This window comes from Elephas maximus, chromosome 2 (assembly GCF_024166365.1).
Source record: "Elephas maximus indicus isolate mEleMax1 chromosome 2, mEleMax1 primary haplotype, whole genome shotgun sequence".
In the NCBI taxonomy this organism is placed as follows: Eukaryota; Metazoa; Chordata; class Mammalia; order Proboscidea; family Elephantidae; genus Elephas; species Elephas maximus.
The window spans coordinates 41,319,098-41,345,004 of NC_064820.1; the positions used below are offsets into that span (position 1 = coordinate 41,319,098).

The window sequence follows — 25,907 nt, forward strand, 5'->3', positions numbered from 1 at the left end:
TGGTGCTGTGTCATTTCTTTGCGTGTACCCGACTTGCAGTGCCTTCTGCCACCCTGGCAAACCTTCAAATATCTACCTCTTGTTACTTTTTTTTTTTGTGTGGTAAAATATATATATATATAATATAAAATTTGCCATTGAAACCATTTTTAAGAGTACAATGCAGTGGCATTAATTATATTCACAATGTTGTGTGACCATCACCACTTATTTTTTTATTTCCAAAACTTTTTCATCACTCCACACAGAAACTCTGTAGCCATTAAGCAGTAACTCCCCATTTCCTCCTCATACCCACCTCTGGTAACTATCAATCTACTTTTGTCTCTATATGCATTTGCCTTTTGTAGATATTAATATAAGTGGGACCATACAATATTTGTCCTTTTGTGTCTGACAGTTTTCACTCAGCATAATGTTATCAAGGTTCGTCCATGTGGTAGCATGTATCAGGACTTCATTTCTGTTTATGGCAGACTGGCTATTCCATTGTATGAGTATACTACATTTTGTTTATCCGTTCATTTGTTGATGGATACTTGGGTTGTTTTCACCTTTTAACTATAGTGAATAACGGTGTAATGAACATTGTTGCACACCTATCTGAGTCTCTGCTTTCAATTCTTTTGAGTTTATACCTAGGAGTGAAATTGTTGGATCATATAGTAATTGTATGTTTAAATTTTGGACACTGTGTTACTTTCGAGCTGTTACCTTAGGGCATGAGAATTTGGTAGTTGTGTCATCCTGACGAACTTTTTTAACACCATCAAGACCATCTTCCTCATCTGTAAAATAGGGATGATAATACTGAGTACACAGAGTTACTGCAAAGAGTAGAGGCAGTGTGCCTTGATAAATGCTGAAAACTTTTTGGGCTTTCAGTAAATGGTAGCCATAATTGTTGATTTATATGTTTGTGCATTAGTTCGTCCCCCAGAGAGGCCCTTGGGCAGGGGCTGTGGCTTACACCCAACTCCCGGCACTGGTGTATTAGTTCTGGTGTGTTAATTCGGCACCCAGGAAATGTTTGTTGAAAAAAGAAATTATAGGGCAAACTCTTCACTTTACAGATGAGGAAACTGAGGTCCTGAGAGGCCAAGAGCCTTATCTGTGTGTAAAATAAAGCCAGCATTCTTCTCTGGGGTGTCAGTCATTCCTTTGTAAAATAGCTATTCAGCACTTTCAAATATTCAGTGGCAGGCTCTGTCCTAGGCACTGGATATGCAGTAGTATTGGTTAACGAAGGTTAACCAGTCACACAAATACAAAATGAGCACATTCACAGTTTGTGTGAGGGGAGAGTAAAATGTATAATGCATTTAGCAAATATTTATCAAATGCCTATGTACCAGTCATTGCACTCGATGCTGGATGAACAGATCTGGGTATGGGAAATGTATTTGTTTCCTAGGTATCATGGATTGAATTGTGTCCCCCCCAAAATATGTGTAAGCTTGCTTAGGCCATGATTCCCAGTATTATGTGGTTGTCCTCCATTTTGTGATTTTAATTTTATGTTAAGAGGATTAGGGTGGGATTGTAACACCACCCTTACTCAGGTCACCTCCCTGATCAAGTGTAAAGAGAGTTTCCCTGGGGTGTGGCCTGTACCACTTTTCATTTCTCAAGAGAGAAAAGGAAAGGGAAGCAAGCAGAGAGTTGGGGACCTTATACCGCCAAGAAAGCAGCACCAGGAGCAGAGCACCAAGAAAGCAGCACCAGGAGCAGAGTGCGTCCTTTGGACATGGGGTCCCTGTGCCTGAGAAGCTCCTCGACCATGAGAAGATTGAAGATAAGGACCTTGCTCCGGAACCAACAGAGAGAAAAAGGCTTCCCCTGGAGCCGATACCCTGAATTTGGGCTTTTAGCCTACTTTACTGTGAGGAAATAAATTTCTTTTTGTTAAAGCCATCCATTTGTGGTAATTCTATTATAGCAGCACTACATAACTAAAATGCTAGGGTTGTTATAACGAAAAAAAAAACCAAAACCCATTGCCCTTGAGTTGATTCTGATTCATAGTGACCTTATAGGACAGAGTAGAGCTGCCCCATAGGGTTTCCAAGGAGCAGCTGGTTGGATTCAAACTGCTCACCTTTTGGTTAGCAGCCAAGCTCTTAACCACTGTGCCACCAGGGCCCTTATCATAACAAAGGACCATAAAAATGGGTGGCTTAAAAGAAGAGGAATTTATTCTTTGATGGTTCTGGAGACAAGATGTCTGAATTCAGAGTGTTTGTTGACTGTGTTGATTTCTTCTGAGGGCTCTGAGGAACAATCTGTTCCATGCCTCTCTCCTAGCTTCTGGTGACAGCCAGCAATCCTTGGTTTATAGATGCATCACTCCAATCTCTTCCTCTGTAGTTTTCCTTCTATGTCTATCTGTGTCTCTTCTCCTCTTTTTATAAGGACACCAATCATATTGGACTAGGACTCACCCTACTTCAGTATGACCTCATATGAACTAACTCCATCTCCAAAGACTCTATTTGCAAATAAGGTCTCATTCACAGTTACCAGGGTTTAAGATTGTTATCTTACATGTATGTTTTCATTGTCCAAGTTTGCTTGCTTCTGCTTTCATTGCTGTGCCAAATTTTCCTCCTAGGACTTGAGTAGCATATCTCATATTGCTCATCTAATTGTTCCTGTTATGGATTGAATTATATCCCCCCAAAATATGTGTTGTAAATCCTGACCTCTATGCTTGTGGTTATAATCCCATTTGAGAATGGGTTGTCTTTGTTTCGTAATGAGGCAGGATTAGTGTAGGGTATATCTTGAGTCAGATTTTTTTTTTGAGATATAAGAAAGATTAAACAAACAAGCAGAACAGAGATGGAGGAAGACACATGCCAAGCTACATGAAGATTGCCCAGGAGCAGAAGCTGGGAAGAGACAAGGACCTTCCTCCAGAGCCTGTAAAGGGAGAAAGCCTTCCCCTAGAGCTGGCACCCTGAATTGGGACTTCTAGCCTCCTAAACTGTGAGAAAATAAATTTTCTGTTTGTTAAAGTTACCCATTTGTGGTATTTTTATTAGAGCATCACTGGATACCTGACAATTTGGTACCAAGAGTGGGGTGCTTTTCTAACAGATACGTAAAATGTTTAAGTGGTTTTGGAACTGGTAATGGGCAGAGACTGGAAGAGTTTTAAGGTGCCTAAAGCCTAGATTGCCTTGAAGAGACTGTTGGTAGAATTACGGACGTCAAAGACAATTCTGGTGAAGTCTCAGAAAAAAGTTAGGAGAGCTATAAAGTCTCTCATCTTAGAGAACACATATGACACCAGCAACAGAATGTTGCTAGAAGTGGGAATGTTAAATGTGCTTCTGGTGAGGCATTAAAAGAAAATGATGAACATGTGACTGAACAATGGAGGAAGGGTGATGCTTTTTATGCAGTGGCAAAGAATTTGTCTGAATTAGGTTCAAATATTTGGTGGAAGGTAGGACTTGTAAGTGATGAACTTGGATATCTGGTTTAGGAGATTTCTAAGCAAGATCTTAAAAGTGCTGCATGGTTTTTCTTTGCCACTTATAGTAAAATGCAAGAGAAAAGAGGTGGACTCAAAAATGAACTGTGCAAAATGAAAACAAAATGTAAAGATTTGGAAATTTCTGTTGTATAAACTAAGGACACACGTCCTAGAATTTTTACCAAGCATGTGCCTGCATGATCTTTTGTTAAAGAAATTAAGTCTGTGACTGATGGATCTAACAAACTACCACAGCAGAAAACCATCAGCTTAAACTGAAAGGGACAGAGAAAGAACAAAAGGAAAGAATGCTGTCTGCCTCTTGGAATTCTACAGGTGGGAAACAGGCCAAAGGAGCTACATCTTTTGTCTTCCAAGAAAAGAAAAGGACCATCCCTGGAGCAGCTTGGAGATCAGCAGAACTGTTGGAAGGAGAACGGGAAGGAGGACCTTCTCAGTTTCAAAGGGTGGGGCCACAGTGTCCTGGATCTCAAAGGGTGGAGCCACAGCCTCCTAGGTGTCAAAGAGTTAGATCCTTGCCAACTCAGTTCTGGAGTGTGAGGCTGTCATTAAGGTGTGCCAGGGGGATGGGGCTTCTGCACAAAGTAGAGGGGGTGGGTTGCTTTGCCCAAGGGGCAGAAGAACTGAGGCTGAGGGGGTGGGGTTGCCACTCAGATTGACAAGGAGAATGGGGCCACCCAAAGCTTAGGGAGCAGAGTTGCCATCCCAGTGGGCCTGAAAGGCAGAGCTGAAGCCCAGGGCTAAGGGGCCTCCACTCAGAATCCAAAGGGCAAAGCCTATACCCAGAGTCTAGAGGGCAAGGCCATTGCCCAGATGATCTCATAGAACAGAGGATTATTTCCAAGCCTTGGGAGCTAATATAATTTGTTCTGCTAGATTTTGGACTTGCTTGGTGTCCTTCTTTTCCTCCAATTTCTCCCATTTGTGATAGAACTATCTACCTTGTACCTGTTCTGCCATTGTACTTGGGAAGCAGATAACTTGTATCCTAGATTTTATAGGTTCACAGATGAAGACTAATTTTCCCCCAGGGTGGAATATGCCTAATGTCTAACCCATATTTGATTTAGATGCTTCAGAAGATGAGATTTTGGACTTGGAGTTGATTTAAGATTTTTGCTATAAAGGGATGGGATGAATGTGTTTTGCATGTGGCAAGGAAGTGAATTTTGGGGGGGCCAAAGGGTGGAACATTGTGGAATGAATTATGTCCTCCCAAAATATGTTTTGTAGATCCTAACCTTTATGCCTGTGTTATAATTCCATTTGGGAATAGGCTGTCTTTGTTACGTTCATGAGGCAGAATTAGTGTAGGGTGTATCTTGAGTCCATCTCTTTTGACATATAAAAGAGATTAAACTAGTGAGCAGAGCAGAGATGGGGGAAGACACATTCCAAGCCACATGAAGATTGCCCAGGAGCAGAAGCTTAGAAGAGACAAGGACCTTCCTCCAGAGCTGGCAGAGAAAGCCTTGTCCTAGAGCCGGCAGCCTGAATTTGGACATCCTAAACTGAAAAAATACATTTTTGTTTGTTAAAGCCACTCATCTGTGGTATTTCTCTTATAGTAGCACTAGATAACTAAGACATTTCTTGATTTATTATGCCTTGCCAGTAAAATTGGAAAACTAAATTTATTTAATTTGTTTCTTCTTCTCTTGTACCTCACAGCTTTGTTGTTGTTATTAGGTGTCATTGAATCAGTTCCAACTCATAACAACCCTGTGTATAACAGAACAAAACGTTGCCCAGTCCTGCACTATACTCATAATCATTGTTTGAGCCCATTATTGCAGCAGTTGTATCAATCCATCTCTTTAAGGGTTCTTATGAATTGATTTGTGTCCCCCCAAAAATGTGTGTCACCCTGGCTAGGCCATGATTCCCAGTATTGTGTGGTCATACTCCATCTTATGATCTGATGTAATTGTCCTATGTATTGTAAATCCTGACCTCTATGATGTAATGAGGCAGGATTAGAGGCAGTCATGTTAATGAGGCAGGACACAATCTACAGGATTAGGTTGTATCTTGAGTCCATCTCTTTTGAGATGTAAAGAGAGAAGCAAGCAGAAAGGAAGGGGACCTCATATCACCAAGAAAGAAGAGCCAGGAACGAAACGCATCCTTTGGACCCAGGGTCCCTGTGCTGAGAAATTCCTAGACCCAAGGGAAAATTGATGACAAGGACCTTCCCCCAGAGCCAACAGAGAAAGAAAGCCCTGCCCTGGAACTGGCACCCTCAATTAGGACTTCTGGCCTCCTAAATTTTAGAGAATAAATTTCTATTTGTTAAAGCCATCCACTTATGGTATCTCTGTTATAGCGGCACTAGATAACTAAGACAAGGGTCTTCCTCTTTTTTGCTGACCTTCTATCTAGCCTAATGTCCTCCAGGAGCTGGTCCCTTCCTAATTACATGTCAAAGCACATGAGATGAAGTCTTGGCATCCTCTCTTCTAAGGAGCATTCTGGCTGTATTTGTTCCAAGACAGATTTGTTCATTCTTCTACTACATCGTATATTCAGTATTCTTCACCAGCACTCTAATTTAGATGCATCAGTTCTTCTTCGGCCACCTCACAGCAAGCCTCCCTAATTTCCTTTCCTCCACCATCTTTAGGGTACACTATCACTGCCCCATTCATACTCCCTTGAAGCTCACCATTCTGTTACAGATCTGAGACTTACTCCTGCACGCAGATGTGACCCGGTGCTTGAAGGCTTTCTCTGGGTACTCAGTGTTGGGTAGGCAGGAATGCTGGGGAGTTAACATCCCCACTTCTCTCCCAGTAGCCCCCGACCAGTGACTGACAGTACTTGATGAATTAATACCCCAGTACCCCTGCCCTCATCGACAGCTCTGGGGCAGGTTCTTTACAGTCTCCTGGAGTCCCAGCAGATCTGAACCCCAGTTGAATATAGCAATAACCTGCTTATAGACGTGCCCCATGTTGGCTTCCTTCCTTTCCATGTCTCTCTTCTCTACTTCCCTCCAGTGGTTCCTGATATCACTTCCCAAACTACTTGCATTCAGATCGTTATCCTAGCATCTGCTTCTAGGGGAACCTAAACGTAGATAGAAGTTGGTTATGGGGTATTACTGGTAAATCACGCCACGCAGCCTTTGTCTGGACCCTACTCAGATCTTGGATGTTTCCAAGCAGGTAAGAACTCAGCAGCTGAAAGGGAAGGGTTGTCACAAAGGAGAAATGTACAGATTTAATGGGGAAAGGAGAGGAATAGAAAGAAAATTTTGACTCTTGCTGCGTTATTTAATCTTCTCACATGTTATTTAATCTTCCAATTGAACAAGGCTGCATGATAAATCTTTTTATTTTCCCATTCCTACAGATGAAGAAATTGAGGCCCAGAAAAATTAAGTAACTTGCCCAAGTTCATGGACTTGGGGGCAGCGTAGCCAGGATTCCAACCAAAGCTGTGCTGCTTTCTCAGTCTGGTAGTTCTCAGACTTGTTGGGGTAGCCAAGCACCTGATGCCTGGATGGTCCTAGAAGAATCTTAGCATATTAACTTTGTAAAAACTAAGCATATAATTTTTTTTTTAGGGGGGAGCAAATCAAATACTAGAATCTGACCTACATACGCAAGAGACAACAGGTCAGGGATTTAAAAATCAAAATCAACGGTAAAAAAAGTTGAGAAAAATCTATTCATTAACTTTTTTCAATTTGGGGAGCAGGGCAGGAGCCCGATTTGAGAACCTTTGTCCTCAGCCTGCACTGACCTCAGGAGCTTTGTGACAGTGATAAAGGATGGTTCGCACACTGACAATTCTCTGGGTACTTCCAGCTGCACCCCTAGATCGTGGTCGAGGCTCAGGGTCTCGGTCAGTCCTTTTATTTTGTCCCCTACAGAGAGTGAGGGGTAGGCATTAAGTGAGCAACTGCATATCTCTGCGACATTCTTCCGTAAGGGCCGCTTCCTCCAGGAAGGCTTCTCTGACCACCCTCCCAGTTTCATATGCTGTGTAACACCTTGAGCCCTGTTGTAGCCTATCATAGTACTTCATTGAAATTTCCTGCTTATTTGTCTGTGTGTCTCAAACTGAGCAAAATGAAGGTCAAAACCATGCCTTGCTCATCTTTGTATCCCTAGAACCTAGCACATACCCCAGCATATAGGACATGTTCAATAAATATGTGAATGGATGAATGTACCAGACATTGTGCTAGGTCCTATGAATACAAAGATTGTTTAAAAAAGAAAAAAAAAAATGGGTTTTGTTCTCAAGAGTTCATGGTTTAGCAGAGGCCTAGGGGGATGAGTAAGTAAATAGTGAAATAGGGTGAAAGAAGTGATCTGTTCTTGGTGCTGTCAGGGGAGGCCTTACAGAGGAGCTGGGGCTTATATAGCAATTTGGTTTTAAATTCATTCAGCTAAATCGGGAAGGGCACAGCATGTACAGAGACACTGAGATGCAGTGCAGACTGATGCAACCCAAGAATTACAACTAGTTCCAAATGGCTGGAGCATATTTCTAGATAACGAACCTAGAAAAACTAGTTGGACCCCGGCATGAAAGCTTTGAAGGTTGTGCTAAGCAGTGTCGACATCTTGCTAAATATTTGGGGGTGCCATTATAGGGTTCTTACTGAGGTGCAGGTAGCCCTGGTGGAGCAATGGTTAAAGTGCTCAGCTGCCAACCAAAAAGTCTGGTTCAAACCCACCAGCCACTCCTTGGGAGAAAGATGTGGCAGTCTGCTCCCATAGATTATAGCCTTGGAAACCTGATGGGGCAGTTCCTGTAGGGTCAGTATGAGTCGGAATTGACAGCAGTGGGGTTGGTTGGTTGGTTTGTTTTTTTGAAACTGAGGGACAGAGGTGATTGTTTTATAAAGATTGCCCAGGAATACTATTCTAGAGGCAGCAACTTCTGTATCTATCAACCTCCTGATTTCTCTTGTCCTCAAACCTGCAGGTACAATGTACATGTTCAGAACACTGACTTAAAAAACCAAGCCAAACCTGTTGCCATCAGGTCAATTCTGACTCATAGCGACCTTATAGGACAGTAGAACTGCCCCATAGAGTTTCCAAGGAGGGCCTGATGGATTTGAACTGCTGACCTTTTAGTTAGCAGCCATAGCGCTTAACCGCTACGCCACTAGGGTCACTAGAAGTGTAGAAGATCAGTTGGAGGTAAATAATGGCTAGGAAGGCAGTCATTGAACTTACCTAACCACTCTGTATTTCTTTAATGCATACTTGCTTTCTTTTGGCCATTGTCAAATCAGCCTGCTCTTGTGGACTTATTTTGTACATTCATATGTAAAAGCCTAATACTTGTTGAATAAGGCAAAGAAAACTGGTCTTCCTGCATCTACCTTATCCCCTTCCAGTGTGGTTTGAACACAGCAGCCAGAGTGGTCCTTGTAGTCATGCCCTCCTATCCTCAGAACCCTCTAGTAGCTCTGCACTGCATTCTGGGTCAAAGCCAAAGGCCTTGTTATGATGTGGAGAGCCCTGCATGATCAGGCCCCTCTCTCCTCTCTGACCTCATCTGTCACCCCTCCTGTTCATTCTGGTCTTCTGCACTGGCCTTGTTGCTTTTCCTCAAAACAAATATGCTGTTCCTTGCACCTAGAACACTCAGATACTCACAGGGCTCACCCCCTCACTTTGTTCAAGGCTCTGCTCAGTGCCATCTCAGAAAGACCTTCCCTGACTGCTGTGTTCAAAATTTTAACCCCCACCTCCTCCCCACAGTCCTCCCCCCTCCCTTAACTCCACTTAATTTTTCTGCATAGCTCATGTTAATTCTGTTGTCCTTAAGCCAATTCTGACTCATGGCAACCCTGTATACAACAGAATGAAACACTGCCCGATCCTGTGCCATCCTCACAATCTTATGTTAGAGCCCAGTGATGCAGCCACTGTGTCACTCCATCTCCTTGAGGATCTTCTTCTTTTTTGATGGCCCTCTACTTTACCAGGCATGATGTCCTTCTCCAGGGACTGGTACTTCCTGATAACATGTCCAAAGTATGTGAGACGAGGTCTCGCCATCCTCTCTTCTAAGGAGCATTCTGGCAGTACTTCTTCCAAGATAGACTTGTTGGTTTTTCTGACAGAATATTCGATATTCTTCTCCAACACTGTAATTCAAAGGCATTAATTCTTTTTTGGTCTTCCTTATTAATTGTCCAGCTTTTGCATGCATATGAGGCCATTGAAAATACTATGGGTCAGGCATACCTTAGTCCTCAAAGTGACATGTTTGCTTTTTAACCTTTTTAATACTTTAAAGAGGTCTTTTCCAGCAGATTTGCTCAATGAAATGTTGTTTGATTACTTGACTGCTGCTTCCATGGGTGTAATTTCCTTTATATCGTGTAATCTACTTATTTTTTTATGTGTAATTGTCTGTTTTCCCCCGCTACAGTACAAGTCCCATGAATGTAAGAGATTTTGCCTTTGTTTACTGTTCTTTTCCCAACACCTAAAAGGATACCTGGCATCATAGTAGATGCTCAATGAATATTTATTGAACTAAGAAATGAGACCATCCTTTTGGGACTACCGTTTTAGATAAATCAACTTCACTGCACTTCCTGTAAGTCTGAAAGAAGGGGGAGGAAGTTTCATTTGAAACTGAACCTGTTGGGACCAAAAGCATCGTGGTATTTTAGACATTTTGGGTGATACTTGGGAGTTTTGGGGACTTGTTTGGTACCTCAGCTAATATTTGTTGTTCTTGTTGTTAGCCACTAGAGAGTCGGCCCCCAACTGATTGTGTTCCCATGTACAATGGAACAAAATCGTATCTGGTCTTGCACCATCCCCATGATTGGTTGCAGATTGGACCATTGTAATCTATAGGGTTTTCATTGGTTAATTATTGGAAGTAGATTGCCACGCTTTTCTTCCTAGTCAGTCTTAGCCTGGAATCTCCACTGAAACCTATTCAGCATCATAGCGACATGCTGACAGGTGAGTGATGGATGTATTGGCTGGAAATTGAACCCAGGTCTCCTGCATGGAAGGCGAGAATTCTACCGCTGAACCAACACTGCTCTTTCAGTTCATAGAGTCCTAGCATAAAATTGGCCACTGGAGCTAAAGAAAGGAATGATATGAAAAGTATTCTTTGTTCTCCTCATTCGCTGAGAAAGCCGGGTGCTCACTTCAGGGCGCACAGACCGCGTGTTTACCCAAAAAAAAAAAAAAATTGTCAGGATGAGTAATTAGATTTGTGTTAACTCCTTCTTTTAAGGTAAATATGGGATATCTTTTAAGTGCATGAAAACACACAGTAGACTTGATAAGGTAACAGGATGGTGATGAGAAAACATTTTTTTTTCCCCTCAAAGGCGTTTCATGGGACACCCTCCCAGATGAGCTGCTCTTGGGGATCTTCTCCTGTTTATGTCTCCCCGAACTCCTAAAAGTCTCCAGTGTTTGTAAGAGGTGGTATCGCCTAGCGTAAGTAAATTTCACCCTCTTGGCATATGTGGAGGAGAGAAGGGCTATTTATTTGTCATTTTTTGTCTGGTAAGTCTAAAACTCAAGAAAAATATAGTAGCACAAACCAGACCTTCATGTTTTTATTGATAATTAGTGCCTTTGTTTCACAGTGGAAGAGAGAGGACTCCTGGAGGCAGAAACCTTGCTGCATTTCTCAAAGCCTCCTTTCCCTGAATTCAGTTCAGCACATGTTAACTGGGTATTGCCTGTAGGCTGGGCAGTGCGCTCAGAGCAAAGGGGATCATAGAGGTGGTTAAGGCTCGGAAGAGTTAACTAACCCGGGTCACAGAGAGCATAAGTGGCAGAGGCTGAGTTCACACTCAGGTCTAACAACAGAACCCTGGGTTCTTTCCCCACTCTGCTCCTGTCCAGCTTACCAGATGTGAGGAGTCTGTCTCCCCATATATGAGGATGATGGTACCATCAGTTCAGGGCATTTCTGAGGATGAAATGTAAATATGCCAGTACAGTGCCCGGCTCGTGGACGTGTTCAGTACATGACAGCCAAGAGCTGTTGGTGCTCTTGTTGATACCACCTTTCAGGTCTGGAAGATGAGCTGCACATGGAAAGTCCTGGTGAACTGGGACGGCACCAGCAGCCCTGATGCAGAAATAGGCCTTGTTTTTTCAGTTGGAGCTTTTCCCACCCCTCCCCCTTCCCATCTTCATTCCCCATCTTATCACCCTGGTCATTCTTTGCCATGTGTTTAAAGGCTGTTTATGTCACTCCATATAACTAAGATTCCCTTCATGAGACAGCAGGAGTCCTTATCTTCCAGGGTGCACTGGAAATAAGATAACATAGGACTCTGTTATGGATTGAATTACATCCCCTCAAAATATGCGTTGTAAATCCTAACCCCTATACCTGTGGATAGGACCCATCTGGGATAGGGTTTTCTTTGTTGTTGAGGCCATATCAGTATAGACTGTGTCTTAAACCTACTCCCTTTTGAAATATTACAAAGAGTGGATTCGGCACAGAGAAGCAAGCACAAATGGAGGGGAAGAGAGATAGCATGTAGAGGTTGCCGAGGAACCAAGGAATCCCTGGGGTTAAAGAAGCTGAGACAAGGATTTTCTCCTAGAGCAGAGAGAGCCTTACCCTACAGCCAGTGCCCTCAATTGAGACTTTGAGCCTCTTGAACCATGAGAAGATGAATTTCTGAAACCCATCCACTTGTGGAATTTTTGTTACAGTAGCACTACGAAACTAAGACATAGACTCCTAGGTGCTCACAGGATGGGCCATTTGCTTGGAAGAGCTGCAGATGTTTGCAGTTGTGGGAGCAAGTGGTGTTGGAGTTTCACTTATTCCCACCCAAGTAACCCATTTTGATTTTCCTTCTCCACCAGCTGTGAATGTGTCCTCTTCATGCAGTCTATTAATCTTTATCTGAGTTGTCATAAAAGCAACAGCTGACATTTACTAAGCACTTGCTATGTGCCAGGCGCAGCTTTAGCAATTTAGTCCTCCACGCACCCTTAAATGACCTTAGTTTCCTGTTGCTGCTGTAACACAGTACCACAGACTAGGTTTAAAACAATAGAAAGGTATTCCCTCACAGCTCTGGAGGCCAGAAGTCGGAAATCAAGCTGCCAGCAGGGCCATGCTTCCTCCTTTAGCTCCTGGGTGTTCGAGGTGTTGTAGGCTTACGGCGGCATCACTCCAGTCTTTGCCTCTGTTGTCACATGGCCTTCTTCTCTGTGTTCTCTCCTCTTCTTATGAGGACACCCATCATTGGATTTACAGTCCACCCTAAATTCAGGATGATCCCGAGATCCTTAACTTAATCATATCTTCAAAGACCTTATTTCTAAATAAGGTGAAATTTTAAAGTCCCATTTAGGCATGATTTTTTTTTCTTTTTTTTTGGGAGGGCACTACTCAACTTACTTCAGTGACAGTATCATTCATACCATCTCAATTTTAGAGATCAGGAAACCACAGGGTCAGGAACAGTAACAGCAGAGCTGATAAGTGGTAAAGTAAGGGTCTAAGGTCTGGGTGACTCCACAGCCTTAACTCTAACACCGTATCTAGTTAGGTTCAGCTTAGGGTTCATGCAGCTTCTGAATTCATCCTCCTGCAGCTGCCAAAAAACCTTTAAACTTTTCCCTGATTGTAATGGAATGCTAGATAAGCTGTAGTTTACCTCTTTGCGAGAGGAAACTTAAGAAATGAGATTAGAGACAACCAGAGCAGTAGTGTTCTTGAAACCAAGATGGATTCTAATCTAGGCAAGAGAAAGATACAAAAGCGTGTCACTCTCTTAAGGATTTCTTACCTATAGTCCTGCCTTTTTAATGATAGATAGGCATCATATTAAAAAAACAATTTCTTTACAGCAAAATAATTTTGAAATCCTGGCCAGTGGTTCATTTTTTACAAGCATTATTGAAAAAGAAAATTTTTTAGTACATCTAGGCAGTTAAAATGTTTCCTCATGTGCTTGTATTTTTTTTTTTTTAATTGAATTCAACTATGGATATTAAAGCTCCTCTCTTTTTTTATTGTGCTATTTGAGGAGCCCTGGTATTTTTTTTTTTTTTTTGGTATGGTAGCACAGTGGTTAAAGGGCTCCGCTGCTAGCCGAAAGCTCAGCAGTTCGAACCCACCAGCCATTCTGCGGGAGAAAGATGTGGCAGTCTGCTTGCATAAATATTACACTCTTGGGAACCCTACAGGGCAGTCCTCTTCTGTCCTACAGGGTCTCGCTGTGTCAGAATTGACTCAATGGCAGTGAGTTACTGTGCTATCCAGTATATTTTTGGTACCTCCTTCTGGTTTTGTAAGCACAATCCATAATCTAAGTAATATTTTTCACTTTTTTTCCTCACATTAGTTTATATACTAGTATAGATATCTTTTACTCCCTTTTGGCAAATGTAGGACAGGAGGAGAATAGAAGAGTTGTTGGATTTAGGTTCTGCCCTAAATCCAATGATTTCATTATTTATTTTTTAATTGTGGTAAAGTATATATATAACAAAAAATTTGCCATTTTAACTGTTTTTAAGCATACAATTCAGTGATATTAATTATATCCACTGTGTTGTGCAGCCATTACCACTATTTCCAAAAGTTTTCATCATTCCAAATAGAAACTCAAAACTCCTTAAGCAAGATACCCCATTCTTACCTACCCCAACCCTTGTAACCACTAGTAAACTTTTGACTCCATGCATTTGCATATTCTAGATATTTCATATAAGTGAGATTTTATATATAACCCAACCCACTGCCATCGAATTGTGTATATATATATATATTTATATATTATATATAATATAATATATAAAAAGTAAAAATAAATTATAAGTATGTATTGTGTATAAACAAAAAAAAAAACCACTGCCATCGAGTCGATTCCGACTCATAGTGACTATAGAACGGAGTAGAACTGCCCCCGTAGAGTTTCCAAGGAGAGCCTGGCGGATTTGAACTGCTGACCTTTTGGTCAGCAGCCATAGCGCTTAACCACTATGCCACCAGGGTTTCCATTATTGTGTATACATATAGATAGATATATAAATACATTGTTTATTTCATATATATCTTATATACTTCTTATATATTGTTTATCTGTCTTTCTGAACACGTGTATAATTTTTAACCTTAAAGGTTATCGTTCTTTTGTCTAATGTGAGATTTTGAAAACAGAGCTGAACAGTGACTATTTTTTCCTAGTGGATGTCCCTAACAACTATATATCATCCTAAAATAGTACTAACTTGCCTTCTTTAGTTATATTTACACGTTTATGGTAACTGTGGTAACGTATCCATTCGTAGCAAAAAATGGTCAAGTGTGATCATTTAGGCTATTTTGAAACCACCCACCTAGTAATAATAAATGAAGCCATTTGTCAGTCATTTTTAAATTTGTCCAATGGAGCTAAATGTAGGAATTTTATTCTGTGGTTTCAGACCATTGCATTGCTAATGGTAGCATTGAGCCATCCAAATTGGAAATACGTATAAAGAGAAATGTGGAAGCCTCTCCATGCTAGGATTAAGAAATATTCAGTGCTGCCTTCAAATGTTATAACTAATTGTATACCAAAAAAACCAAACCTGTTACCATCCAGTCAATTCCGACTCATAGTGACCCTATAGGACTGCCCCATAGAGTTTCCAAGGAGCACCTGGTAGATTCAAACTGCCAACCTTTAGGTTAGCAGCCCTAGCACTTACCACTATGCCACCAGAGCTTCCTAATTGTACAGTCAACTTAAAAAACAAAGGTCCCTTCAGAATTTGCTTCAAGGAGCTTTAGGTGCTATGTCCTCCTTGTTAGTACAATTGTTGAGGGCCTCCAGGATTTTGTGTGGCCAACTTACCAAATCAAGCATCTCCTCTTTCCAGGATTGATGAGTCCCTGTGGCAGACCTTGGACCTCACAGGTAAAAGTCTGCACCCAGATGTGATTGTTCGGTTGCTGTCTCGAGGGGTCACTGCCTTCCGCTGTCCACGGTCATTTATGGACCAACCATTAATGGAAAGTTTCAGGTAAAAAAAAAAAAAACTCCAGAAAAGAAGCTATGTCTAAATCTTGAGATGGGAAAACAGCTGAAAACTTCTTTGTTTACATTTCCAACATTATAACCTGTGGCAGATCATCTGTACAATTTGGGATATCAATTGCATATCTTGGTATGTAGCCTTTATGCTGAAACATGGCACAGGTTTCATTGACACCATTTCCATATTAATTTAGGGTTACTGTTCCCAGGGTCAAAGATGCACATATTTAGCTTCTCCAGTTGGGTTCTTAGGAGATGGGGACCAAGAGAGCATTCACTTGCAGATATAAGGCTGCGCATCTGTTTCCCTGCTGCCCTTTTCTGATAAATAAAAGAGTATGGGCTTTATACCAGTTTTATGGCTTCTGGTTTCTGATCCTACTGTAGGATAGTTCAAAAAGCGATCCTAAATAGCCTGTGTTTCTAGATTACTGATCGTTTTGCAATATGGTTTAGTGCTGTCTCATACTTGAGAACAGTAACTAGAAACTAAGCAGAAAAATAAACTAAAAGCAACAGTGCTAAGAGTTAAGCATATGTATTCTGACACTAGTATTTTCCCTTTTTTCCTTAGTCAGATGGTGGCACTTCTCTCCCACTTGGTTTTTATCCTACTCCTGTGGCTGCACCTTCTCCGTCTCCTTCACATGCGTGCTTTCCTTTGTTCACTCCAAGGTCTGTCCCTGGCTGCCTTCTCTTCTTGATCCATAATACTGTTTTGGGCAAGGTGTGTGCTGACACCCACACTAATGCCGCCCTCAAAAAACAAAACAAAACCCACTGCTGTCAAGTCGATTCTGACTTATAGCAACCCTGTAGGACAGAGCAGAACCGCCCCACTGGGCTTCCAAGGCTATAAATCTTTAAAGAAGCAGACTGTCACGTTTTTCTCCCACAGTGCAACTGGTGGGCTCGAACCACCAACCTTTCGGTTAGCAGCCGAGTGCTTAACCACTGTACCACCAGGTCTCTCAAATGTTCATCTCTAGTTCAACTCTGTCTTTCAAACAGAGCCCTGTTTCTAATTACCTAGAAACTTCTCCACCAGAATTTACTCCAAGTGCCTAAATATTAAACCACAAAAAATAGTTGCTGTCTACCCAGTTCCAATTCATGGTGACCCGATGTGTCAGAGTAGAACTGTGCTCCATAGGGTTTTCAAAGGCTGATTTTTCAGTAGATCGCCAGCCTCTAAGTGTACTTAAACCTCCAGCCTTGAAGTTAGCAGCCAAGAGTATTAACTGTTGGTACCACCCCAGGACTCCGTGTTGGCATATCTAAAATTAAACACAGTTGTTAGCGTATCTAAAATTAAACACAGCCTGCCTTTGAAACTTGCTCTTCCACTATTTTCCATGTTTTAGTAAATGCTGCCGCCATTCACGCACTCACCCTCACCAGGAACCAGGAGTCCTCATATAGGCTTACTTCTTCATCACCCGCCATCCAGCTCACTCTCATGACACCCTCTAATTAATTTCCTAAGTGGAACTATATTGGTGACAATATCTGTCCCCAACTAAAATCTTCTTGAATTGTGAAATGAATGAGGATGGGAATTAGCTAGTAGGAATTTGCTTTGTGACCAGAACTATAATTAATACTTGAAATGTATAATTTGGGTCTTATTTGTTACTGGCTGCTCATCTGGGGAGAAGGGAGTGGATTTCATCTGGATATATTTGTGTGAGCCTTATGAAGTCTCTTTTTCTGTTATGTGTTCAGCGCTCTTCGTGTCCAGCACATGGACCTGTCGAACTCTGTAGTAAATAAGTCCACCCTCCATGACATTCTCTCTCAGTGCTCCAAGCTGCAGAATCTAAGTCTGGAAGGGCTACAGCTTTCGGACCCCATTGTCAAGTAAGTGGTAGCCAGGAGCATGTCACAGGGGAGATTGTTTTTGTGTGTGTCAGTTTGTTTCCTGACTGTAAGTGGATGCCCTTCCATCCCTGTCTGACTCGGAGGCCTGTGCGCTTAACTACTTCACTGTTCTCCTTTCCTTTGGATGCTCGTTGATCAGATAAGAGTGTCTTACTGGTATTCCTTTGGCATCTTTTTCTTTCCCCAGTAATCTTGCGCAGAACTCAAATTTAGTGCGACTAAACCTTTGTGGGTGTTCGGGATTCTCCGAATCTGCCTTGAAGGCTTTGCTAAGCAGCTGTTCCAGGTAGGAAAGATTTGAGACTTGATTATAGTGCTATTGTATCAAATATACAATTATCTTTCATGGCTGTTGTTGTTATTAGTTGCCATCCAGTCAACTCTGACTCGTGGTTGACCCCATGTGTGCAGAGCAGAACTGCTCTGTAGGGTTTTCAAGGCTGTGACCTTTCAGAAGCAGATCACCAGGCCAGTCTTCCAAGGTGTCTCTGGGTGGGTTTGAACCACCAACCTTTCAGATAGTAGTCAAGCACTTAACCATTTGTGCTCCCAGGAACTCCCACATCTGAAAAGAATTGGGTAAATTTTTGAGCTATCTAAGTTCTTGCAACTCTTTATCCAAAATCCAGGAACCAAGTAGATTTGGATAATGCAATAATACACTTTGCTCTCAAACTTGTTGTCTAAACTCAGGAGCCAAATCAGTTTAGATTACAAGGGACACTTGTGTAGGTATCCCTTTTTTTTTGTTTGTTTGATAGCATGTTTATCAGCAGGGTAGTTGAAAGAAATCTGTCTACACTTGACCACACAGTCAGGTTTTTTCCCCACAGTATCTGTAGATCTAATGTACAATTTTTAATTAAATTTGGTACATTGCTGATGTAAACCATAAATTTGGGTGACTTCATTAAAAACATCTCTTTTATGTTGTAGAGTAAGGTTAATACATAAAGACTACAAAGTTGCAGACATTACCAAGAGAGGAGAGGTATGATTTACAGAAGTTTTATGTGATACAGCATTGTACCTATGTCTTTTTCATGATTTGTTGAAAGCAGATTGCTTTTGGATAAGAAAATGTCACCAACAAGAGAAAACGTATAGCCCTATCTTTAGTCAGTTAATGCCAGAGAGGGGAAAACCAAACCAAACCTGTTGCCATTGAGTCGTTTCTAGCTTAGAGCGAGCCTATAGGACAGAGTAGAACCCATAGGGTTTCCAAGGAGTGGCTGGCGGATTTGAACTGCTGACTGTGGGGCTAGCAACCAAGCTCTTAACCGCTGTGCCACCAGGGCTCCAGAGAGGGGAAGGGAGGCTTAATGTTTGCATGTTGTCTTTGAAGTCCTCATCTCAGCTGAGGAAGAATAAGATGAAGTGGCTTTTTACAATGTTATCTGCTCTTTATTAGGAATCCCTAGTATAATCTGTCAGTTTATTTCAGACAGCTTGGATGATTGTTCTGTCTTTGTGATTGTTTGCTATACCTACCTGGGTGGTTTGAGAAAGAAAATATAGAGGCTAGCATTTTTACAGTCAGACCTGGAAGGAGATTGGTGCTGTCAGGACAGAGCAAAGGCAAGGAGAGTGCGCCCTTCCACTTCCAGAAGGGGGCAGCATTCACTAAGGCCTCTGCCTAGATCTCCAGGCAACTTTCAGGGACAAAATGGGGCGAGGGAGAGTGTCAGGAAGGGGGAAGGCAGTTTCAGGTGAGCAAAGATAGCTTCTTAGAGAAGCAGGGGCTCTTTGTAAAAGGAAAGAAATCTGTAGCTTTGTATTTTCACTGCAATTTTAGGCAGTGCTCTGAGCTGGTCACTTCCTGGCCAGCATAATAAAGTGAGATCCCTTTTTTCTTTGTTTTAGGGTCCTCTCTAAGCAGAGAAAAGAGCCCTAGTGACCCAATGGTTAAGTGCTTAGCTGCTAACCAAAAGGTCAGCGGTTCAAACCCCACAGCCGCTCTGTGGGAGAAAAGATCTGGCAGTCTGCTCCTGTAAAGATTATAGCCTAGGAAATCCTATGGGGCAGTTCTGTTTTGTCCTATAGGGTCACTATGAGTCAGAATCATCTCAATGGCACACAACACCAGCAACTAAGCAGAGAATCATTTTCGGGAGAACTCTTTCCCATGCGGTGGTTTCATGTTTTCGTGTCACCCATCTTCTGTGCAGATTGGATGAGCTGAACCTCTCCTGGTGTTCTGACTTCACTGAAAAGCACGTGCAAGTTGCTGTGGCGCATGTATCGGAGACTATCACCCAGCTGAATCTGAGCGGCTACCGAAAGAATCTACAGAAATCAGGTAAGAGCCACGGGGTACGGTCCCCTGGGGCCTTAGCAACAGTAACACCAACAGTAATAATAGGTCTGATTTATGGAGCATCTTCTAAGTGCTCGTCTTTATAAACTGCCTCATTTAATCCAGTGCACATTACTCCTATTTTTCAAACGAGGTAACAGGTGATTTAGAAGGGTTAGAGAAAGGCAAACAGATAGTGGAGTGAAGATTTATTTAAACCTAGGATCTGAAAGTATATTTCACTTTTATACTTTAAAACAATTCGTTTTTAAGCAGAAGACCCTTTTTTATCAACCAAGTTCGTAGGCAAACCCCTAAAACTAAAATAGATAAATATAGTATTTGATTAATTTAAACAGTGACCCTCCCCTCTGTCCCCCTCCACCATGGGACATTTGGCAATGTCCAGAGATATTTTTGATTGTTACAGCTGAAAAGGTGCTACTGACATCTAGTGGGTAGAGGCCAGGGATATTGCTAAACATCCTACAATGCACAGGGCAGCACCCCTCAACAAAGAATTAGCTAGCCCAAAACGGCAGTAGTCTTGGAAGTTGAGAAACCCTGTTTGAAAGGTTTTTCATAAGTTCAAATGTATAACTTATTAGAAATTCTGTTGAAGAAAACAGCAAAGTTGTTTGGATGAACACAGGCATTTGAAGTTAAGGATAACCCCCCCTCCCCCACCCAAAAACCAAACCCACTGCTGTCAAGTTGATTCTGACTCATAGCACCCCCCTGGGACACAGTAGAACTGCCCCATAGAGTTTGCAAGGAGCGCCTGGTGGATTTGAACTGCTGATCTTTTGGAAGTTAAGGATAGTGGGTGACAATTACAGTCTTTATAAACCTCAGCGCCCAGTTATGCTTTGTCTTATTGGTGTAACGTTGAGAAAATCTTGATTTGCAAAGCTAAGTGGTTGCAAACGGCCGGAATTTTATAACGACTCCACCCTGCCACCTCAGGCTAATGTTCAGCCTGTGGTCTTCACGTAATCTAGTTAAGTTCACAACACACATAAACCCTTTATTGGTGTTTTGATGCTGGTGTATCAGCACATTTGAGTGTAGATGTTTTGTTTATTATAGTTTTTTTTTTTTTAATATTTAAAAAGACTTGAATCAAACATTCGTAGAATGTATCTTCTTAAAATTGAAGTTGCATTTGAAAACTGCTTCTCCAGGACACGATATGTCCTCTTGTAAGTAACACAGAGCAGGCTGTAGAAAATGCTAGCTGGGTTCACAAGAGTGACCAGGATCTGGACCCCTTGCCCATGCTGGAGACCCTGCCGTTTTCAAACGCATGCATTTTTAGACAGTGCAAACGTTTTCATGAAAGATCTGTAAAAGAGCCAGCCATGTCTGGGTGTGTTGCCACCACCCTTCCCTCTGTAATATTCCTGTTCTACGTTTTTTTCCTTTAAGCACTACTTTTAATCTGATTATGGTATTATGTATTCACTCTCAAAAATATAGGAAAACAAATCACCAATAATCCCACTAACATCTATCTTGCCAGTCTTTTTCTCCATAGTTTTTTTAAAAATGGGATCTATTGCACAGAATACTTTGTTGTATCACGTCCTTTTCGGTGGCTATCTACCAATACATCATAGGAGCCCCTGGGAGGTGCAGATGATTAAGTGCTGGACTACTCGCTGAAAGGTTAGCGGTTTGAACCCACCCAGAGGTGCTTTGGAAGACAGGCCTGAAGACCTGCTCCTTGAAAACCCTGTGGAACAGTCCTACTCTGCACACATGGCGTGACCATGAGTTGGAATTGACTCGACTGTAACTAACAACAACAACAATAGATTACATCATAATTTTTTCAACTAATCACCTTCTGGTGGACACTTAGAATCTTTCTAGTTTTTTTCCTTTTATAAATGACTATGATGAACAGAGGCAAATCTTTGAATGCATTTCTAACGATAGATTCTTAAAAGTGGAATTGCTTGGGAATTTTATCCATTGCTGGTAAAAATGTAAAATGGTACAGTGCTGTGGAAGACAGTTTGGCAGTTCTTCAAAAACTTAAACATAGAATTACCTTTTTTTTCCCCATTGCTATCAAGTTCATTCTGACTCATAGTGACCCTATAGGATAGAGTAGGACTGCCCCATAGGGTTTCCAAGGAGCGGCAGATGGATTCGAACTGCCAGCCTTTTGGTTAGCAGGTGAACACTCACCAATTACCATATGACCCAGCAATTCCACTCGTAGGTATATACCCAAAAGAATTGAAAGTAGGGACTCGAACAGATAATTATACACCAATTTTCACTGCAGTATTATTCACAATAACCAAAAGGTAGAAACAATCCATTAATAGCTGAATGAATAAGCAAAAAGTGTTATATATATATATATATATATATATATATATATATATATATACAGTGGAATGTCCACTCTGTCATAAAAAGAAATGAAGTCCTGATACCTGCTGCAGCATGGGTGAACTTTGAAAACTTTAAACCAGCTGCCATCCAGTTAAGTCTAACTCATGGCGACACCATGTGGGTCAGAGAAGTGTGTGCACAGGGTTTTCAATGGCTGATTTTTCAGAAGTAGATTGCCAGGTCTTTCTTCCGAGGCACCTCTGGGTGGACTCAAACCTCCAACTTTTCAGTTAGCAGCTAAGCACTTTAGCATTTGCACCGCCCAGGACTCCTTGAAAATATCACGCTGAGTGAAATAAGTCAGACACACAAGGACAAATATTGCTTGAACCCCCTCACATGAAATATCTGGAATAGGCAAATGTTTAGAGACCAGAGTTTATTAGTAGTTCCCAGGGGCGCTTGGGAGGGGCAAATGGGGAGTTATGGCTTAAGGGTTTCTAAGTTTCTGTTAAGGGTGATGAATAATTTAGAAAGGGATAGTGGTGATGGTTGTATAGCATGGCGACTAATGAATGTCACTGAATTCTAGACTTAAAAATGGTTAAAATGGCAAATGTTTTGTTACATACATTTCACCACAATAACTTTTTTTTTTTAACGTGAAATTGTGGAGTCAAGGACTAGGCACCGCTCTTGGGCTTTGGGTAGCTCTTGCAAAATTGCCTTCCGAGGAGTTTAAACTCCCACCAGTGAGCGTCTTCTTCACCTTCGAATCCCTCTACTCTTAGTTCTTCCCTCTTCATGTCCACGGAAAGGGAAGGCAGTACCCTGTTTACATTTCTTTTCCATGTCAGAATTTCCCACTTGCTACTTTATTGAGAATTTTTCTGAAATGAACTGAGATCCATAGTTGCCCTGGCTGCAAGGTTGAGAAATTGGTATAGACACACTGCTGTTAATTTTGTCAAAATTTGGCTTAAAACTTTTCTTTGTTCCTCTGAAAAAGAATAGATTGCCTGTCGACCGAGTTTTGGCAGGGCATAGTCAGTAATAAAATCCTGCTCACTGGACACATTCAGGCAGAGGGCCAGAGTGGAAGTGGAAGTGTTAGTTTTCTTAATTATGGGAATCAAAAAATTATTATTAATGTCATTAAGAGTGGTGCACACTATTTCATCATATGTAAGTTAACGAGAGTTTGATTTCAGCTGAAAGACTGGTGTCAGACTAAAAAAACTACCTGGGTTCAAATACCAGCCATTTCCTGGGTAACCTTCAGCAAGTTGCTTAACTTCCTTGTGCCTCACATTCCTTATCAGAAAAACAGAGATAATAATACAGCCCATCTCTCAGGGGTCTCAAACCCAAACTCATTGCCATCAAGTCCATCCTGACTCATAGTGACCCTATAGGATAGAATAGAACTGCCCCATAGGGTTTCCAAGGCTGTAAATCTTCGTAGATGCAGACTGCCACATCTTTCTCCCCAGGAGTGGTTGGAGGATTCGAACCACTGACCTTTTGGTTAAAAGCTGAGCACTTTAACCACCGTGCCACCAGGACTCCCTTAGGGGTTTAGTAAGGAATAGAGTCAGTACCTGTACAGTTCTTGGCACGTCACGAGAGTTTGGTAATTTTTGGCTGTTATTATTATAGCCACTGTCCTCTCCCCTCTTGCCCCCATCATAACCCCTCCGTGGGGCAATAGAAAAACACTGAAATAGGTCTTGGGGGAAGACCTAGCTTTTGGCCTTAGATTTGACCTTGGCTTCTCTAGTTTAAATTGCCTCTCATTTGAAATGATAAGATGATTTGTACATCCCCTCTACCTCAAGTGGATCTGTAATTTGTGGTAAAATAAAAGGAGACATTAAAAAGGTAATATCGTCACTGACTACTGTTTACTAAAGGAGCCGTGGTAGCTAATTGTCTAGTGCTCAGTTGCTAACTGAAAAGTTGGTGGTTTGAACCCACCCAGCAGCTCCACCGGAGAAGGACCTGGCAATCTGCTTTTGTAAAGATTACAGCCTAGGAAACCCTATGGGGCAGTTCTACTTCATCATCTTGGGTCACTTGGAGTCGGAATTGACCTAATGACAACAACAACACTGTTTACTAACCCTTGCTGCCAAGAGAGGAAGGCATTTGAATGAAGACTAGAGAAGAAGACTTAATGATTTTATACCCATAGCGTTGATCTTTCCCTACCAAAAAAAAAAAAAAGCCTACTGCCGTCAAGTTGATTCCAACTCATAGTGACCCTACAGGACAGACTAGAACTGCTCCACAGAGTTTCCAAGGAGCACATGGCGGATTCAAACTGCCGACCTTTTGGTTAGCAGCCATAGCACTTAACCACTACACCACCACGGTTTCCTAGTAGTGTCAAAATCTAATGTTTTTAGCTGGTTGGTTGGCTAGACGACTGGCTTAATAGTCACACAAAATTGAACAGGTAGTCCCCAGGTACGACGGGATTCATTTCTGACATAAGTTGAATAGCTCTTTTTTTTTTTTTTAAGCTTTCGTTATTGCCTTTCATTATCGGTATCTTTATAAATCCGATCTTAGTATTTGTCTTTGGGGGTTGGAAACATTACATATAAACTTACAGATATGATGACATCAGCAAATTACATGCTGCAACATTGTATATAGTACATATTACTAACGATAAGATGTACCCCCGCCCTCGCCCAAAAAAAAGGACGGCTGTAAGTGTGATTTGTCATAACTTAAATACATAAGTCAGGGGGTTGTAAGTGCAGTTTGTCGTAACTTGAACACGTCATAAGTCAGGGACTACCTATGCAAGTCCTCTGCTGCTTTCCCTTCGTTTTTTGGTCACTCATTAAACGAATGTTTATTGGGCACTTGCAACACATGAAGTCCTGCTCCAAGCTCGGGAAATGTGGCCTTGAGCAAAACAGACAGACTCACCCTTGTGAAGCATACGTTCTAGTGGGGAGCCAGACAGTGAACAAATAACTAAATTTTGTTGATTTTTGTCAAAATTTGGCTTAAAAAACTCTTTGTTCCACTGAAAAAAAGAACAGGTGGGAGGTGAAAACTGCAAGGAGGAAGAATAAAGCAGAGTAAGGAGGTAGAGTGTGGCAGGACAGAGGCTGTTTTTGGATGGAACCTCTCAGAGGAGGTGACACTTGAGTGAATGAGGCAGAGACCCATGTGGATATGTGAGGGAAGAATATTCTGGAACAAAGGACCAGCAAGTGCATAGGCTTTGAGATGAGAGCCAGTGTGCAAGAGGAGGCAAGATGAAAGGTGGTAGATGAGATAGCCATGTGCTCTCCAGGCCAAGGCAAAGCTTTGGAATTTTCTCTGAGTGAGATGGTAAGCCATTGGAGTATTTCGAGCAGAGGAGTGATACTATCTGACTTACCTTTTAAAAAGCTCACTCTGCTGCTGTATTGGAAACCCTGGTGGCGTAGTGGTTAAGTACTGTGGCTGTTAACTAGAGGTCAGCAGTTCGAATCTGCCAGGCGCTCCTTGGAAACTCTATGGGGCAGTTCTACTCTACTCTATAGGGTCGCTATGAGTTGGAATTGACTCTACGGCAGTGGTTTCGTTTTTTGGGTTTTGCTGCTGCATTGAGGAAAGGCTGTAGGGGGCAGGCAAGCCTGGAAGCAGGGAGACCAGTTAGGAGACTAGAGTGGTAACATGAGAGGTGGTGAGAAATGATCAGATTTGGAGCATATTTTGAAGGCTGATGTATCAGGATTTGGTAACAGACTGGATGTGGGATGTGAGAAAAATAGTCATATGACTCCAAGAGTTTTTGATTTCAGCAGCTGGATGGATGGAGTTACCACTTACTGAAATGGGAAAGTCATTAGGGAAGGAGC

The 25,907-nt window shown here is 41.9% G+C and overlaps 1 protein-coding gene across 3 annotated transcripts in view; it reads left to right on the forward strand.

Annotated features, from left to right (window-relative positions):
* Positions 1–25,907, forward strand: part of SKP2 (S-phase kinase associated protein 2) — a 41,803-nt gene that overhangs the window by 6,113 nt on the left and 9,783 nt on the right. Inside the window, exons 3-7 of one of the 3 annotated variants that reach the window (XM_049862399.1) lie at positions 10,836–10,947; positions 15,358–15,501; positions 17,241–17,375; positions 17,584–17,682; positions 19,565–19,695. In XM_049862399.1, coding sequence (XP_049718356.1) covers positions 10,836–10,947; positions 15,358–15,501; positions 17,241–17,375; positions 17,584–17,682; positions 19,565–19,695 — 621 coding nt within the window. The remainder of the gene's footprint in view (positions 1–10,835; positions 10,948–15,357; positions 15,502–17,240; positions 17,376–17,583; positions 17,683–19,564; positions 19,696–25,907) is intronic. The other 2 variants (XM_049862407.1, XM_049862416.1) reach the window with 2 other exon arrangements.